Below are 20,583 nucleotides of genomic sequence, written 5' to 3'. Positions count from 1 at the left end.
GCTCACCAGGCTCCTCTGTCCATGAAATTCTCCAGGCAAGAATATTAGAGTGGGTTGCCATTTCCTTCTCCAGGGGATCTTCCGGACTGAGGGACTGAATCCAGGTCTCCTGCATTGCAGGCAGATTCTTTACCATCTGAGCCACTAGGGAAGCCTATAACTTATATGGGAAGCATATAACACTACATACCTTACCTAAATAGTTTAGTGAATGAGTAAACATGGAACATTATAGTTTAAGAGCCAAAAGAAGCTCTAAATAGAAGGTTATAAGAGAGCATTTAGAAAAATAAGACATATTTACACTGCCTTGAGTTCCATTCTAAATCTCTTAACTTTCACTTAACAACAGTTAGTTTCTAATAGTAAGCTATGATGTACCTTATTTTATCTTATAATCATATATGCCCATTATAAATGTATAAGTCTAATAAAGCAGATGAGAGCTGTAAGATATTTTGATTTGTAAAAGAGAAAGCATGGATAAAGTTTAAATTTTTTCTTCTAATTTAAAAAGTGCAAAATGACCAAGAGTTTTATCAAAGAAAATATTCCAAAAGTCATGAGTTCATGTTTTATTAACACTGCCTAATTTTTCTAATAGTAATGACTTTCTGATATAACTGATTGTCTATTGCAATTCTAGAAAATCTTAGCAGTTAAGATATTTATGAATAACAACAGGCATTCAATTTACTTTTACAGAGTATAAATGGAATTTTCAAGTGAATTTTTTTAATTAAAATTTTACTCTGATTACTACAGAAACCAAAGGCCCAGAAGTGAAGCATTTAAGCTTTTAACTGATATTTGAATATTAATTCCTACCAAAATAAATTTCTGCAAATGTTGTTCATTGTTCATGGGCTTATAGGGACATATATTTGATAAGTTCTTTGTGTCGTCTTGGTGGTGGAGAAAATGGTGAATAAATAAGGAAGAACAGTCTAATTTCAATCTATTTTATAATAAACTCAATGAAAGATAGTCCAGGATTTTTAGTAACTTGTTCAAATATTTCATAACTTTTTGCCTAAGCCAAGCTGTATTCTTAGAAGGACTGAAATAATTATAATTATTATAATTAATGCCATGCTCAAATGATGTTAGTAAATAAGAAACTTTTGGGCCTGGCTATAAATTTAGAAAGTTAAAACAATAAAAACACAGACAAGATTTCATAAAGTTATTTTTATCTTATAATCTCAAGAAATAGCAGCAGAAAACAACTATTCAACACAGATTTTTAAAATATTGTTTTAGTACTTTTCAACATTTCCCCCACATTCATGTACTCATACTAAACACACTTAAGAAAAGCAGAACTCCACATGGAGAAGAAAATTAGAATGTGTATTATCTAAGAGATTACGACAGCCTGCCAGTTCTCAATCTACTCTCATACACAAATACCCATACTTGCTATATGGAGCTGAAGAGTGTTGTCACAATATATACATCTACCAGGAACCTCAGATTGCGACCCTACTTGGAAATACAGACTTTCAGGTGTAATTAATGAGGTAAAATTATGTCAGAGTGGATTAGGGTGGCCCTAAATCCAGTCACTGATGTTCTTGTAAGAAGAGACAAAGAGTTCAGGAAGAGATCCCAGGGAATAACATCCACACATGTGAAAACAGAAGAGAAATGTCTATAAGCCCAAAATGCCAAAGACTGCCAGGAAGCCAGGAAAACGCAAGGAAGGATTCTGCCCTAAATCTTCAGAAACAGTATGGCCCTGCCTGACACCTTGATTTTCAACATCTAGCCTCCAGAACTGTGGAAGAAAAAATATCTCCTATATTAAGCCACACACTTTGTGCTGATTTGTTATAAGATCCTTATGAAACTGACATATTCATAAAGTATATGCCTAAGAATCACTATTTTTGCATAATTTGTAATCTCTATTTCAAGTCTACTTTTCATCTTTTGGAGTTTCTTGATGACCTCAATCTATAGCAGCTAAAGTAGGCGGCAACCTTTTTCAAACCTTCCCTGATGCCCAGAGTCCTGCCAATAGTTGAATTTACTATCTTTATTTTTCTTGATAATATTTGGAGAAATGAACACATTATTTACTCAGATATACTCAATGATATTTTAAAGAAATTACATAAAATAGGACCTTATAGAAACTCACTAAAATGGCCTCGTAGGGGAATTACTTGTCTTCCACATGGCAAAAACAAGCATCTCTCTCAAATGACCAGTGGATCAAGATCCAGGCATTATCTACTACATATAGAGAAAACAGTGCCTTAACCAGCCCGTTTTCCCTACTCTAGGAATTAAATAGGAAAATTACAACCCCCCATTCACTTAAAAATACAAGTCTCTTCTACTATAGCAACAAGAAAATGCTGAAATACACTGTAAAATGACCTTCTAAATTAGATCTCTGGTTCCTCTGCCTTTTCTAAATCCAGTTTGAACATCTGGACGTTGTTGGTTCATATACTGTCAAAGCCTCGCTTGGAGAATTTTGAGCATTATTTTGCTAGCGTGTAAACGAGTGCAATTATGCAGTAGGTTTGAGCATTCTTTGGGATTGCCTTTCTTTCGGATTGGGATGAAAACTGATGTTTTGCAATTCTATGGCCACTGCTGAGTCTTCCAAATATGTTGGCATATTGAGTACAACACTTACATTTGGTTGTTATTGTTGATAACAGCATCATCTTTTGGGATTTGAAATACCTCAGCTGGAATTGCATCACTTCCACTAGCTTTGTTTGCAGTGATGCTTCCTAAGGGCCAGTGGACTTCACACTGCAGGATGTCTGGTTCTAGGTGAGTGATCACATCATCCTGGTTATCTGGGTCATTAAGATTTTTGTATAGTTCTGTATATTCTTGCCACCTCTTCTTAATATCTTCCACTTCTGTTAGGTCCATACCGTTTCTTTCCTTTATTGTGCCCATCTTTGCATGAAATGTTCCCTTGGTATCTCTAATTTTCTTGAAGAGATCTCTAGTCTTTCCCGTTCTATTATTTTCTTCTATGTGTGGATCATGACAAACTGTGGAAAATTCTTCAAGAGATGGGAGTACCGGACCACCTTACCTGCCTCCTGAGAAATCTGTATACAGGTCAAGAAGCAACAGTTAGAACCAGACATGGAACAACATACTGGTTCCAAATTGGGAGAGGAGTACGTCAAGATGGTATATTGTCTTGTCACCTGCTTATTTAACTTATATGCAAAGTACATCATGAGAAATGCCAGGCTGGATGATGCACAAGTGGAATCAAGATTGCTGGGAGAAATATCAATAACCTCAGATATGCAGATGACACCACCCTTATGGCAGAAAGTGAAGAAGAAATAAAGAGCCTCTTGATGAAAGTGAAAGAGGAGAGTGAAAAAGCTGGCTTAAAACTCAACATTTAGAAAACTAAGATCATGACATCCGGTCCCATCACTTCATCGCAAAGGATGAGGAAACAATGCAAACAGTGACAGACTTTATTTTTGGAGGCTCCAAGATCACTGCAGATGGTGACTGCAGCCATGAAATTAAAAGACACTTGCTCTTTGGAAGAAAAGCTATGACCAACCTAGGCAGCAATTAAAAAGCAGAGACATTATTTTGCTGACAAAGGTCTGTCTAGTCAAAGCTATGGTTTTTCCAGTATGGATGTGAGAGTTGGACCATAAAGAAGACTGAGAGCCAAAGAACTGATGCTTTTGAACTGTGGTGTTGGAGAAGACTCTTGAGAGTCCCTTGGGCTGCAAGGAAATTGAACCAGTCCATCCTAAAGGAGATCAGTCCTGAATATTCACTGGAAGGACTGATGCTGAAGCTGAAACTCCAATACTTTGGCTACCTGATGCAAAGAACTGACTCACTGGAAAAGACCTTGATGCTGGGAAAGATTGAAGGTGGGAGGAGAAGGGGATGACAGAGGATGAGATGGTTGGATGGCATCACCAACTCTATGGACCTAAGTTTGAGTAACCTCTGGGAGTTGGTGATGGACAGGGAGGCCTGGCGTGCTACAGTCCATGGGGTTGCAAAGTGTCAGATGCGACTGAGCGACTGAACTGAACTAAAAAAAATTAAGATATTTACCTACTCTGAAAAATTAAGTTACATCTTTATGCAGCCATTAAAATGGAAAAGAAATATTTTAAGTATAAAAAGCCTCAGATATACTACTGAAATAAGATACAAAACTTCTAGTAGAGCTCAACAATGAAAATAATGTATGATAGGAAGGAAATATATTCTGAACAATACAAGTGATTTCCACTTTCTTGTTGATAGCTCATGAATTTTTAAGTTATTGTATAATGAACTTGTATTAATTTTATAAGAACACCAAAATGTCATCTATAATTGCAGTCTTTTTTGGCATTAGGAACTTGCAATACATTTTGAAGTGGCTATTCGAGAATAAGAGACTTAGGAGGCATATGGATTTTGTTTGGGTCCTGATTCTAATAAATTGTCCATAAAAAGATGATTTTGAGACAGCTGGCAAAATATGAATATGGACAGAGAATTTTATGATAGTGATATATTATGACTAAAATACTATAAGAATAAAAAATAAGCACATGACAACAACATGGTGGGTATGTTGAAAAAAAGTTTATCAAAGAAACAAATGAAAGTCTTACAGTTAAAATATCAATAAAAATTTTTTTAAGTCCATAGGAAAAAAATATATCAAGAAGAGAAATAGCTGAAATGAGTAGCAAAATCTTGAGAACTATTTAAGCTAGGAATAAGCTGATTCACTTTTGTATGCTTTCTGTATGTTCAAGTTTTATATAATAAAGGTTGAGAGGAAAAGAGATCAAATATTGTAGAGCCATCTGCCATTCCCATCTCTGGCTCTTAATTTCAAGAGGACTTTTTAGAGCATAAAGGCAAGGAGACTAGGAAGCCAATATTATGAGAGCTATATTTTTTCTGAATGTGAAGTGCAAGTGGCTCAGTCGTGTCCAACTCTTTGCAACCCTATGGACTATACAGTCCATGGAATTCTCTAGGCCAGAATACTGGAGTGGGTAGCCTTTCCCTTCTCCAGGGGATCTTCCCAACCCAGGATCAAACCCAGGTCTCCCACATTGCAGACGGATTCTTTACCGGCTGAGCCACAAGGGAAGCCCAACAACATTGGAGTAGGTAGCCTATCCCTTTTCCAGCAGATCTTCCCGGCTCAGGAATCGAACCGGAGTCTCTTGCATTGCAGGCAGATTCTTTACCAACTGAGCTATCAGGGACATAAAATCTATCAAATGTTTCTAACTAACCTATAGTTTGGGAGTTCAGCTCAGATTCTTCACTATAATCTCTGAGCTATTTTTCTGACATATGGAATATAGTTTGAAATTGAGACTTTCTAACATTTCACTATTTTTTTTTCATTTTAAAGGAAAATTTGCAAAGAGACAAAATCTGAAAAATTCTAAAATATTTTTTTAAATCCTTGCATCTAAACACAAATATAGCATTAGAAAAAATTTGATTTTTCTCCTTTAAGTCTCTTTTTGTTCCCCTATAAAATCACACCCCTATGAGTGTGAGGGTCTAAGGGTCTAAGACCCTACGAGGGTCTACGGCTGTTGCTGTTGAGCTGGTAAGTCGTGTCTGACTCTGTGACGCCATGGTATCACAATGATTGTGGTATCCCGAGGTTTTCTACCTGACATTCTAAAGGAAGTAAATTCCTATATGACCACATCTTTTTAATACAGATCATTTTTTAAATAGTTATATGACATGTCTTCAGTAGTTGTATCACAATTTAAACATTTCCTATAACACTAAGTTAAAGACTTACATTAATAGAGGTTAAAAGGGAAAAGTATAAGTTTACAAAAGAAAATAAATCCTATTGGTATTACTTTAAAAACACATCAGGAGACATTTTATTTCCTTATTGATATTGTACATCTAGCTGATACAATATTTAATGTCACAGAAACTCAAAATTATGTTTGAAAACTTCAGCCTAGAATTTGCTAACCGTTTTCTCATAACAGAGAAGTGACTATTGAAAATATTATGAGGGTAAGAGAATTACTTTATATGTGATTAGTTTATCAGTTCAGCTGCAGTTTTCAATTATGATGCCCAATGAGAAAGAATCATTACATTTTGTGAGATAATTATCATTTGTGGAAATAAATAGCATGACAATGATTCATTGGAATTTAATTTCATATCATATTCTGGGACACATTAAAGCAAAACAACAACAACAACAACAAAAATTCTAGACATTATTTCAAGTAGAAATTCACTTTCCCAGAGGTAATACCCCATGGGGTAAATGAAGATGCACTTACAGCACTTTATCTTCATTTTAGAGTATGAGATCTAAAAACAAATAACCGTCTCTATGAAGATAAAATGTAACGCTTCTTTGTTTGAAGAGTCAGTCTTTTCAGCTGCTCAGTTCCCGGTGACTCATCTGAAACCCTGCTGCCAAGATTAATAAAGCTAAGGAAACAACCCTGACTTCTGGGAGACACTGCAATTAAATAAGAGTTGGGGGTTGGGAATAAATGAACAAAAAGTGGGCAAAACAGCTGCCCTGAAAAATAATTAACCAAGTGAATTTACTTTAGACATAAGAACAGATCATTAGGGTATTATAAAAATTATCTTAAATACTTAGAAAAAATTGTATCACACATTAAGTTCTATGTGGTCCACTAAAAATAATAATACAGAATAGGTAACCAAACTTTAAAAAATCCAAATTTAAATTTCTTAGACCTAATTTAAATGTGATATAAAGCTAGAATGAGAACGCTTTATTAGAAGCACTGATGAGTTTACTTATCATAAGTAAGTCCAAGTATACAGAATACAGCTGAAACCGCAAACACTTCTTAAATAACCAAAAAAGATCTCAATGAGTCCATGGATGAAAGCTCACTCCTGTTACTATTAAGAGAGAGGACTTATCTTTTACTTCAGAATCTCTTATTATAGGACAGGTACTTCTACCATCTGACTTTGTTTATCTGATTTTCTAGTCCAGAGTTAAATTAAATGAGAGGAAGCAGAATTGCAGGAGGCAGCATGAGATTAACAACATATCAATCTGACTATGACAGAGAAAAAGCAAACAAGTACAAAATATTTTGGGAAGAATGCTGATTACCTGTATGAAATCCTAAAAGATATTTCATTCATTCAAAAAGTATTTATTCATGTCCATGTTATGACTCTTGATCTAGATGTCAAGAAAATAGCAGTTAAGACAGACCAGAAAAATTCCTACTGTCGCGGAGCTTACATTGTCATCCAGGAAGGTAGATAATAAACAAGTAAAAAACAAGAATAAAATTATATAACACTTCTCTCATTTGATCCTCACAATAACCCAACAAGCAAACTATTTGCATTTTAACTGTGATCTAGAAAGTTGCTTAAAATCACAATGCTACCAAGTTCTACAGTTGGGACTGATCTCAGACCCATCTAATTTCAGAACTATTTAACAATGCAATGAGTTTTCTTCATAGCACTTGACCAGGATTTTAATTTTATTTTTTTATTTAAAATTTTTCTTCACATTTGTCTGTGGCATGTGGGATCTTACTTCCCTGACCAGGGATCTAATCTGAGCTCCCTGCCTTGGAAGCACAGACTTCCATCTGCTAGACTGTCAAGGAAGTCCCACCAGGATTTTTTTTTTTTTTCAGTATTTACTTTAAAATTTTTATTTACGTATTTATTTGCTTGTGCCAGGTCTTAGCTGTGGCACACAGAAGCTTTTAGTTTCAGTGTGGGGGATCTAGCTGCCTAACCAGGGATTGAACCAGGGTCCCCTGCATGGAAAGCATGGAATCTTTGTCACTAGACCACCAGGGAAGTCCCAGGATTTTAAATTACACATTTATTTGTGTGGTTCTTCAGCTGATACCATTTTTACCCAGTTAGACTCTATACCATAAGGTCAGAGACCACACCTGGTTTTGTTCAACATCACAACCCAATCCAGTCCAATGCCCGGCACCCTGTATCACTCGGGATGTATTTGCTGACAATTAAGTGAATTCTTTCATTGATATACATTTATTAATCTTGATAGTCTGTGAAGATGTGGACACAGGGATGAGCCTGAGTTATCAAAGAAAAACTAAGTTCAGAAGCACCCAAGAAAGGCAATGTGTAATAAATTTGGCTTAGTTCTTACCAAATGGCTTATTCAAAAGTTTTTGACACTTGAGTAGAATCATCATTCCTCCTATTGTCTTGGGTACTTCTTTCCATAATAAATTCTATATTATGCTTTAAAGTTAATAAAATGTGTTGAGTAATTTCTCTTTATTCACTAAATCTCTAGATATAAGCTAACATAAAACATCCAAAGCAAAGAACAATAGTGATGTTACAAAGAGATATATATTTTAAGCTGTACTGAGATCTGTTTTTCATTTTTCATTTGTTTGAAAAAATGGAATTCTTTACAAATAAACATTTGATTGAAGACTATTAGCACTAGAAATTACTTTAGAAAATATTTGTATCCCAGTAAATTTAGAATAAAAAAAGTGCAATGTAAAGAAATTAACTGACTTGCCCAAGGTCACAAAATGTTGAAAACAAAAAGGACATGAAAAAAGTATATATGTATTTCCATAATCTCAAGTTACCCACAAACCACTAAATTAAAAGCCACTATAACTAAGCATAAACAAAAGTTAATACCTTTTGGGGGGGTGAAAGGAGATTAAATGTCCCAAGGCAGTCTTTTAGAGAAGGTATGTTTTCCTAATGTAATATGAAAATAAAATGTAATAGGAGAAAAAAAGCCAATAGTGTGTTTATCCTCAATTTAAGAGTACTTGGTTTAATTACAGTAAAGTAATGCTCAAAATTCTACAAGCCAGGTTTCAATAGTACATGAACCGTGAATGTCCAGATCATCAACCTGGATTTAGAAAAGGTAGAGGAACCAAAGATAATTGCCAACATCTGCTGTATCATCAAAAAAGCATGAGAGTTCCAGAAAAACATCTACTTCTGTTTTATTGACTATGCCAAAGCCTTTGACTGTGTGAACCACAACAAACTGTGGAAAATTCTGAAAGAGACGGGAATACCAGACTGCCTGACCTGCCTCCTGAGAAATCTGTATGCAGGTTAGGAAGCAACAGTTAGAACTGGACATGGAACAACAGACTGCTTCCAAATAGGAAAAGGAGTACATCCAAGGCTGCATATTGTCACCCTATTTATTTAACTTATATGCAGAGTACATCATGAGAAACGCTGGGCTGGAGGAAGCACAAGGTGGAATCAAGATTTCTGGGAGAAATATCAATAACCTCAGATATGCAGATGACACCAGCCTTATGGCAGAAAGTGAAGAAGAACTAAAGAGCCTCTTGATGAAAATGAAAAAGGAGAGTGAAAAAGTTGGCTTAAAACTCAACATTCAGAAAACTAAGATCATGGCATCTGGTCCCATCACTTCATGGCAAATAGATGGGGAAACAGTGACAGACTTTATTTTGGGGGGCTCCAAAATCACTGCAGATGATGACTGTAGCCATGAAATTAAAAGACTCTTGCTCCTTGGAAGGAAAGTTATGACCAACGTAGATAGCATATTAAAAAGCAGAGACATTACTTTGCCAACAAAGGTCCATCTGGTCAAAGCTATGGTTTTTCCAGTAGTTATGTATGGATGTGAGAGTTGGACTATAAAGAAAGCTGAGCACTGAAGAACTGATGCTTTTGAGCTGTGGTGTTGAAGACTCTTGAGAGTCCCTTGGACTGCAAGGAGATCCAACCAGTCCATCCTAATGGAAATCAGGCCTGAATATTTACTGGAAGGACTGATGCTGAAGTTGAAACTCTAATACTTTGGCCACCTGATGCGAAGAACTGACTCATTGCAGAAGACCCTGATGCTGGGAAAGACTGAAGGCAGGAGGAGGGGATGACAGAGGATGAGATGGTTGGATGGCATTACCGACTCAATGGACATGAGTTTGAGTAAACTCCAGGAGTTGGTGATGGACAGGGAGGCCTGGCGTGCTGCAGTCCATGGGGTCGCAAAAAGTCGGGACACGACTGAGCGACTGAACTGAACTAACTGAAAAGTACCTTCCCCTAGAGAGAATCTGCATTTGACTTTGCATCTATCTTGTAGTGTCATCCATTATAGAATCATTTTAAACTAGGGATTCCTTGATGACTCACTGATGGAAATTTGGACTGAAAATCCATGTCAAATCCCTATAATGTTCACATTATTTCAACATAGGTTTGCTATTTTAAGGCAACTCTCCCCATGGTGCCCCAGGAGTGGAAAAAGGGAAACAGTTTGTTTTTTTTTAATTTATTTTTTTTTTATTTTTTATTTTTTTTTATTATTATTATTTTTTTCCAGTGGGTTTTGTCATACATTGATATGAATCAGCCATGGATTTACATGTATTCCCAATCCCGATCCCCCCTCCCACCTCCCTCTCCACCCGATTCCTCTGGGTCTTCCCAGTGCACCAGGCCCGAGCACTTGTCTCATGCATCCCACCTGGGCTGGTGATCTGTTTCACCATAGATAGTATACATGCTGTTCTTTTGAAATATCCCACCCTCACATTCTCCCACAAAGTTCAAAAGTCTGTTCTGTATTTCTGTGTCTCTTTTTCTGTTTTGCATATAGGGTTATCGTTATCACCTTTCTAAATTCCATATATATGTGTTAGTATGCTGTAATGTTCTTTATCTTTCTGGCTTACTTCACTCTGTATAATGGGCTCCAGCTTCATCCATTTCATTAGGACTGGTTCAAATGAATTCTTTTTAATGGCTGAGTAATATTCCATGGTGTATATGTACCACAGCTTCCTTATCCATTCATCTGCTGATGGGCATCTAGGTTGCTTCCATGTCCTGGCTATTATAAACAGTGCTGCGATGAACATTGGGGTGCACGTGTCTCTTTCAGATCTGGTTTCCTCAGTGTGTATGCCCAGAAGTGGGATTGCTGGGTCATATGGCAGTTCTATTTCCAGTTTTTTAAGGAATCTCCACACTGTTCTCCATAGCGGCTGTACTAGTTTGCATTCCCACCAACAGTGTAAGAGGGTTCCCTTTTCTCCACACCCTCTCCAGCATTTATTGCTTGTAGACTTTTGGATAGCAGCCATCCTGACTGGCGTGTAATGGTACCTCATTGTGGTTTTGATTTGCATTTCTCTAATAATGAGTGATGTTGAGCATCTTTTCATGTGTTTGTTAGCCATCTGTATGTCTTCCTTGGAGTTTGTTTTTTTTTAAATGAAGTATAGTTGATTTACAATGTTGTGCTTCTGATATGCAGCAAAAAATATGAAAAAGAATATATATATACATATATTTACATATACAAATATATGTATTTACAATATATATACATATACAAAGGAATATATATACATATATATATATATATATAGGCAAGGCCATGGGCTTTGATTTATCATCCTCTAACCCAAGCTATTAAAGCCTCACTTGATTTTTCTGAATCTGGCCTCTTCTCTTTCCACACAAAGCTACCAAAACCTCAGCCTGATAATTGTCAGAATTTGGTCTCAGACAAAGCAGACTGCTGTGCCTTGTTTAATTTTCTGGGCTCTTGCTTTTTTTTTTTTAACTTTTGGCTTAGAAATGTTAACAGCATTCAATAATTTCTCATTTAAAAAGTAAACAATTGAAAAAGAAACTTTTATTCAATCCACCAATTCCCCTTCTGGGTACATATGTAGAAAATAAAAAGCTGGGACCTCAACAGATAATTGTATACCCCTGTTCACAGAAGCATTATTCACACTAGCCAAAAGGTGGAAGCAACCCAAAAGTTCATCCAAGGATCAATGGGTAAACAAAACAGCAACTCAGAGCCTGAGGGTTGTGGGGGAATCTGTTCTTACAGACTGGATGACTGCCTGGCTGAGTGCAGGCCTAACTGCCCCCCTCTCTCCCTAACAGGTTCTGAGCAGAGGCATGAGACTGGGGATGCAGGAGTGGCCTACCCTGCTTCACTGAACAGCCTGTTTTCAGGGAGGAGGAAGGGGGAGACATCTATCAATATATTGGGTGAGGGGGCACAGGGGTGTCAGAGAGGCAAGTGTGTTGTGTTACTATGTCAATAAACTGATTTAAAGTTTAAAACAATGTTCATACATAAAGTAGAATTTTATTCCCTTAAAAAGGGAATGTTGACATATGCTACAATATGGATGAACCTTGACAACATTATGCTAAGTGAAACAAGGCAATCACAAATGGACAAAAACTATATGATTTCATTTATATAAAATACCTAGCATAGTCAGCCTCATAGAGATATAAAATAGAACAGTGGTTGCTAAGAACCAGGAAGAAGGAAGAATGTAGAGGTATCATTTAATAGATACAGAGTTTCAGTTTAGGAAGATGAAAAAATTTCTGGAGATGGATGATGGAGACTATTGACAAAAATGTGAATCACTTAATGCTCCTAGAACTTAAAAATGGTTAAAATGGTAAATTTTATGGTATGTACATTTTACCAGAATTTTTAAAATTCTTACTCAAAAGAATTTTCTTACCTTCACATTTACTTTAATTCAAAAAGTGAATAGTAAGTGCTTTGTGGTTTGAATACCATTAAACAGAGTAAGCCCTTACTCTTGAAAATCTCTAAGTTTAAAATATGTTTTCTTCATATTAAACTACATGTAAAGGAAAAAAAATATCAAGAATATTGGAAAAACAGAAAGATGTGAGAAATAAAACTAGGCCTCACTTGACATGGGCTTCCCTTGTGGCTCAACTGGTAAAGAATCCGCCTGCAATGTGGGAGACCTGGGTTTGATCCCTGGATTGGGAAGATCTCCTGGCGAAGGGAAAGGCTACCCACTCCAGTATTCTGGCCTGGAGACTTCCTTGGGGTCGTAAAGAGTCGGACATGTGACTTTCACTTTCATTTGACATTTTACTCCCAGTCAGAAGCTTCACAAAAAATAAATTTTACATTGCTTCAATATAGATATCTCTTAAATTAAAACTTTTCCATATATTACTATAATGTGAAATTATATATTTGATTAATTTTTAAAATCTATGATAATACTCTTAAATATGAGTAATGTAAAATAATCTGTTAAATTATTTTACATTACTTTCTCCTGTCATAAGGTTCCTCCATAACTTTGTGGTATGTATCTCTACATTTCCCATCTGTAGCTCTTTCTCTTCTCTTTATTTTAATAAAGATGTTTACATAAACACCTTCCTTCTTAAAAACAAAAACACCTTCCTTGACTTTGTGCATTCATTTTATTTCAGCCTTTACAGTCAGCACCCTTGAAAATACAGTCTGGACTCCTCTCTATTTCATCTCCCGTTCTGTTCATAATCAGCTCTTATTTCTGTCATGTCACACTACATATTCTTGCTAAAGTCTCAACTGACAAAACCAAGAGATATTTTTTAGTACCTCTCTTTGGTATCTAACACAATGACCACATATCCTCAAAATTTTCTTTCAGTGTTATTATTTTCTTATCTGTAATATATTCTAGTTTCTATGTTCCTGGTTAATATATTATAGTATATACTATCATAAATATAATTTTTACAAAATTTTTTATGAGATCTGGAGTATCCCCCAAATCGTTTGTTTCATATAGCAGTTTACTGTTATCTGGTAACAAGACTTATTAAACTTAAAGATCAATTAGGCATTTAAAAAACTTAACAGTCTAAATTCTCTCATCTTCTCTCAGAGTTGATGAAAGGGAGCTGTGTTACTAGCAAATGTTAGAAAATAAATATTATAATCTTTCCTTCAAGGGAATATGACATTTTGATAGGAAATGTGAAAATAAGTGCTTTTTGAAAAAAAACTCATGTATAAAGTACTTGGAAAAAAGTGTTCATTGTTGTCAAAAATAAACACATTAGTAAAAACAAAATTAATTAAAACACATACACCAGCACATTTCAAAATGCTGGAGGGCAAAATTTTACCTGCTCTTAAATATATCAAATAATTTTAGGTTTTCAACCTGTTACAAACTTTCAGAAATAATCTTTCAAATTAGTTTGTAGGAACAACTACTTAACATCAGGAAAGATGGCAATTACTAGCTGATTTCAATAAGAACCTTTTGACTATATAAAAGATAGGATTGAAAAAGTATCATGATTTGGTAAACATAGCCAATGTTACATTTCTTTCATTTGGATTTGTATATTTTTATGAAGTACGTTTTTCAACTATGACAGCTATTAAAACCAAATATTCAAACAACTCCACACAATTCCACTATTATTATATGGTATTTTAAACAATTACATGTTTAACCTGCTAAACTGTTTAGGCCATTTAAAAGTGAAGATTTTGTCTTCTTAATCATTGTGTTCCTAGGACTTTAACTATAGGGCATACAGCAATAGTTAAGCAATAAATACTTTGTGAATAAATGATCAAAAATATATGCAAGTACATTAAGATGAAAAGTAGTACACACATACACACAGACACCACACCCACATAAGTGTAACAGCATAAGACCTAGTTAGGTAAACAAAATGTTATCTAAAATTGACACAGCCCCAAGTCACAATTTGATGGTGCTTAGTGGCTCAATTTGTAATTATGACTTTTTTTAATGAGGAAATGTTCTCATAAATGAAGATATTATTAGAACACATTAGAATCTTTACTTTCAAGAGAATCATCAGTGATACAAGGATTGAATATAAAGTCAACAAAAATAAAAGTAAAACCAACAGAATAACTGCTTCCACAATAGAATAATGTAAAAATGACCCTGCACACACAAAACTGTAAAACTATTAAAAATTACTTTCAAAACAACAAATTAGAAATAAAAATAACAGCATTTTTAAGACTTAGTTTATATACACTAGTCTCATTAAGAATCTGATAGCTACTCAGCATAATTTTCACTGTGATATAAATTTTCCTTTCTTGTTATTTTTAATTTAATAATAAATCATATATAATTATTAATATGAATATTTCCAATACTAAATTACACTTAATTCTTTATGGTACTTAAGGCAAAGAAGCCCACACTACAATTTTATTTGAAAAAAATTAGATGCACAAAATAATATTCTAGTATGTCTTTAATTCTAATTTATCTTTAAAATGAAAGATTAAAAGAGAAAAGTAAGCAAAATAAAGGGCACAAATGCTGTTCCCAAAACAGGATTCATAGTATCTATATTTTTTGCTAACATGACATAATAAATTGCCAAGGATTATAGGAATTACCATATTAACTACATTTAGTAAAAAATTTATCTTACAAAAGCTGAACTACAGAATGACTCATTTACAAAATGAGTAAACTTTAAGCTCAATTTTATGGATGGTATCTACCAATCAGTCTTCCACACCCAAACTATATATAGGATCTTTTATTAAAATGCATTGCAACGGCAGTATGGAGCTGAAGACTACAAAATGTACAAAATGGAAGGCATATTAAATATGGCAGTACTTCTGAAGCAAATGATAGCACTGTTTTTCTTTTTAAGAAACATTAAAAAGCTTCCCGGAAAGCTTTCATCCTCATTCTCAGGTTTACAGTTCCCTTAGTTATAAAAGTTTTATGTTATCTAAAAATGTATCCATGGTTGCTGGATTGTACTCTAATAATGCTTAAGGAAAAAAAGAAGTTACAATACTTAAAAGATCAAAACAAAATAAAAATAAAACAAGCAAAGCCAAACTGAGAAGTAAAACTAACCCACTGATACCTACCTCCTGGAAATGCCATTAGCCAGACATTTATGGCTACACGATTTAGAAGAGAGGGGTGATGATGTAGGGGACAAGTTGAGAGGGGCAATCAAACTATTGATGATTTCAGTCAACTGTGCACTCTGCAAGAAAACAGTAAACCTTTTACTGCTGCTAACAAGAGATACGGTTAAATCTCAGAACTTCAGTGCCTGTTAAAGTTTAACCTCTCATGAAACAAGTAAATGTTTGTTTTAGTAAACAGTTTACTCTATAAAGACAATTTATACCATTACTGATTTTTCCATTTATTATAAATACATCTACATTTTTAAGTACTCCTCTTTTTCCATATCCATTTTTGCTCAGTTCCTTTGTCTACTCATCCTAGCCTCTAAAACACCGAAATTCAGCTGACAGCATCTATAAAATGCTTCCTTTGAGGTAGCCAAATTAATAATAACAAACTCATAACTATAATTTATTAAATGCCATCTATATGCCAGGCACTAAATTAAACTCTAAACATAGATTACTGCTAATCTTTACAACTAACCTGCAAAGTAGATAATATTAAAACTACTGATACTGCTATTATTAAAATCAATTACAGACAAGGAAGCTGAAGAAAAGCTAGATTAAGCTGCTCGATCAAGGATTATAAAATTGGTATGGTGTGGAGCTAGGACAACTCGGTGCTCTGTGACAACCTACAGGTACGGGATGGGATGGGTAGGAAAGAGGTTCAAGAGAAAGAGGCCATATATATATATACGTATATATATACGTATATATATATATATATACACACACATATATACTTATGGCTGATTCATGTTGTATGACAAATCAACACAACATTATAAACCAATTATCCTCAAATTAAAAATAAATTTAAAAGGAAAAGAAATGGATCTAGAATTCAAGCTTAGGTTTCCTTCTCAAATTTTTTCCTAATTTGAATATACCAGTTTTTTCAGATACCCCAAATTTTCATTCACTCTTATCCAAAATTTACATGTAACCTATTTGTAATATATAATAAATATTAATTATTCTCAAAACAATCACATATAACAATTGTAATATGCATAAACCATATAAATGGAAACAATACATTTCTATCAAAGAATGACACCTTTTTCATTACACATGTAATCTACTATAGTTCATTACAGAAAAGGGAAAGTATGAAGAGATTTCAAAAATGAAAAGAAAATAACCTGTAATAATATTTCACAGAGAAAACCATTGCTAATTATCTTTTGCTAATTATATATCCATTGCTAATTATATATCCATCTTCCAAGACAAAATTTTTTATTTTGAATATTTATGAGTTATTCATAAGAGGATTTAAATATCAGAAAAAGTTTTAGAATCAAAGTAATTTATCAGAGATTTATTAAGACTATTTCCACGATCATTTTTTAATGAAATAATCCACATTCCAATGTTATCTTTCACTAAAACCTTCTATCAATAAATCAATCAAATACCCCACTCAGATCTATTAAGTGGTACCCTAGTTCTTTCTCCGTGAAAAAAGTTCAATGATGAGCAATTTTGTTAGAAAACAAGTTTCCAACCCTAGTATACTGAGTTATCACCCTATAGCTATGTGCCAATGCTTAACATATTATATTTAAATAACTTTAATTATATCACTATTATAACAGACTAGATATACTAAATATTTTAATTGTACTTAATGTCAAATGACCAACTTCAATAACCAATGTCTTAAGAAATTGATATTCTTAAGAAACACATTTAAGTAGAACAGTTTGCAAAATCCATTCAAAGTCATTTCAAGCCACTCATACTTCACATTACCTGTTTTTCTATATTGCGAAGAAGCAGCGTAGGGCTACTTGGTGACATTTCAAAATCTTGTTCTGGTAAAGGATCTTGACTCTCTTGAGGGATATGGGGATTCCCAGAAGTGTTTAAGGAAGCTGGCTGGTCTGCAAATTGTACTTGCTTTTTCAATATGTCTTTTGAAAGTCGACATTCTTCTAAGATCACTATCCCCTAGACAAACAGCAATTAAAGAGTTGCAATGAAAACAAATTGATTGCTGAAAGAACTTTAATGTTACAATGCACGTGAACCATGCTTTTTATTATTCCCTGGGAATCAGAAAATAGACAGTTGGAAGTACTAGTTTTTTTTTAAGTGTTAACATTTTTAAAAATTATTTATTTAAATTGGAGGCTAATTATTTTACAATGGGTGTACATGTGTCCCCCGTCCTAAACCCCACTCCTACCCCCCTCCCCATCCCATCCCTCAGGGCTGTCCCAGTGCACCGGCTTTGAGTGCCCTGTTTCATGCATCAAACTTGGACGGAAGTACTAGTTTAACTCTGTAAAAAAGTCACGGATCTAAACTAAAATAAAGTGAAAGTGAAGTCGCTCAGTCGTGTCCGGCTCTTGCAACCCCATGGACTATACAGCCTACCAGGCTCTTCTGTCCATGGGATTCTCCAGGCAAGAATACTGGAGTGGGTTGCCATTTCCTTCTCCAGAGGATCTTCCCCACCCAGGGATTGAACCCGGGTCTTCCACATTGCAGGCAGATGCTTTACCCTCTGAGCCACCAGGGAAGCCCAAACTAAAATAACATGTATATATTTGATGGATTAGCCTTGTAAAGAACTGTCATAAATTATATATAAGCGATTGCCTTTCTTACTGGTTTTAGTTATTAGCATTAAAAGCATGATACATTCAGGATAAAGAAAAAGTTGGAAGGAATGATGCTGAAGTTCCAATACTTTGGCCACCTGATGCAAAGAGCCAACTCACTGGAAAAGACCTTGATGCTAGGAAAGATTGAGGGCAGGAGGAGAAGGGGATGACAGAGGATGAGATGGTGGATGGCATTACCGACTCAATGGACATGAGTTTGAGCAAACTCCAGGAGATAGTGAAGGACAGGGAAACCTGGAGTGCTGCAGTCCATGGGGTCGCAAAGAGTCGGACAAGACTGAGTGACTGAACAACAACAAATTTCATAAATTAAAATATCAAACTTACAAACAGCCAAACAACAATCTAACTTTATATTAACTCCTTTCAGAGCATTCTAAAGAACCCCAACACTGTTGTGACCAGCCAGCAACCATGGATAGGACTGTACTATTGAGAAAAAGTACTCTCTAAACTAATCAAGTTCTCTTTGCTTACAGAGTAGACAGGTTAATAATATAGACACAAGTTTTCAACTTTAAGGGGTATTTTCTGAAATGTAAGTAACTGGAGAAATGAGTAGGGATCTAGCTGCCTCTGTACTCCCTGCCTACCATTCATACACACACATACTACTCAACTGACTTGCTGAACTTTCTCCCCCATTCCCTATCTTCTTCACTCCAACTGTCCTTATCCTTAGGTCCCTTAGAAGTAACGAAGAAATAAGAGAAAGGGGAAAAAGGAGTGCACAAGTGTCATTTGAATGGTTTCATAGTTCTCACCATAATATTTCTTCCCTTCCTATCTATTTTATTACACTTGCCCCTGCAAATAATACATATTATTATGAAACATTTAAGTGTGTGTGTATATTGTGTGCATATGTGTATATTACTATTTTTCTGGCAAAACGTCAATAAGTTCCTATAGGCTGGTTGCAAAGATATTAAATGCCTAATGTGGCTAAAATATTATATTCTTGAAATGAAAAATAGACTAAAACAATAATACAAGTGTACAGTATTTCAAGATGGGATAAATTAAATTGCCATGGGCTAGCTTATATCACGGAGAAGGCAACGGCACCCCACTCCAGTGCTCTTGCCTGGAAAATCCCATGGACGGAGGAGCCTAATAGGCTACAGCCCATGGGGTCGCAAAGAGTCAGACACGACTGAGCGACTTCACTTTCACTTTTCACTTTCATGCATTGGAGAAGGAAATGGCAACCCACTCCAGTGTTCTTGCCTGGAGAATCCCAGGGACGGCGGAGCCTGGTGGGCTGCCGTCTACGGAGTCGCACAGAGTCAGACAAGACTGAGGTGACTTAGCAGCAGCAGCTTATATCATGTGTAAGTGCTATACATAGGGGGGAAACCACCTATAGATTATATGTTATATATCAGTAATCTTAGTTTACACTATAGTTGAGAGAATATATCACTTTAGAATTAACATATTCAGATACTGTATAAGTATCCATTTTAGTATTTTATAGTAATATATTACAAATGATGCTGAGTAAAAGTAACATTTCTTAAACTATACTTTAACAGCACTAGTAACTTTTACAAAGATAAGGGAGTCCAACTGTTGATCCTACTTCAATGACTATTTTTATAGAATGCACAAATATGGCTCTCTAGAAATCTCAAGAAATGTATTTAAAAGTAGCTTCTGTTTTACTTGATATTTTAAAAATTAAATTAGATTTGACAGATGTAGTATCATCCACTTCAAAAGTTCTTGAAAGTATCTGAAATATCTACCCCAAATTTGTACAAGTCTCTAGCAGGTTTTTCACAAGTACTTGATAGAAAAGAAATATAAGTTTTCACTATATTATTTATAATTCCATTTGTTTTTATTATAGTTTATATTATGGGCCAGGCTGCTGTAAATTACCATGATTTTATTATCCCTACTTAAAATATTGTTTCTAGGGAAAAATTGATTCTGAATTTCAAAAGTCCAATTTCCAAACCTTTAAAATACTACCTTTTTATAAGTAGAAGGCCTGCTATCGTTAATTCAATTAAGAAAAACATTTTAAAAATTCAGCAAGGGAATCACTCATAACCAAATTCATAATCCATTTTGTTCTCTTAAACTGTTGCCCTGAACAAAACTCTCACAATAAAAGAATGGCCCACAATT

General features: G+C 34.8%; 1 protein-coding gene across 5 annotated transcripts in view; it reads right to left on the bottom strand.

Annotated features, from left to right (window-relative positions):
- Nucleotides 1–20,583, bottom strand: part of KANSL1L (KAT8 regulatory NSL complex subunit 1 like) — a 123,686-nt gene that overhangs the window by 44,249 nt on the left and 58,854 nt on the right. For all 5 annotated transcript variants that reach the window (XM_043910170.1, XM_043910168.1, XM_043910171.1 and 2 more), the window contains exons 4-5: nt 17,567–17,764; nt 15,752–15,873 (exon numbers count right to left, since the gene is read on the bottom strand). In XM_043910170.1, the coding sequence (XP_043766105.1) occupies nt 15,752–15,873; nt 17,567–17,764 (320 nt within the window). The remainder of the gene's footprint in view (nt 1–15,751; nt 15,874–17,566; nt 17,765–20,583) is intronic.

This window comes from Cervus elaphus, chromosome 8, assembly GCF_910594005.1.
Source record: "Cervus elaphus chromosome 8, mCerEla1.1, whole genome shotgun sequence".
Classification (NCBI taxonomy): Eukaryota; Metazoa; Chordata; class Mammalia; order Artiodactyla; family Cervidae; genus Cervus; species Cervus elaphus.
The sequence above is the reverse complement of the archived record's forward strand: the minus strand, read 5'-3'. Positions and strand labels throughout refer to the sequence as shown.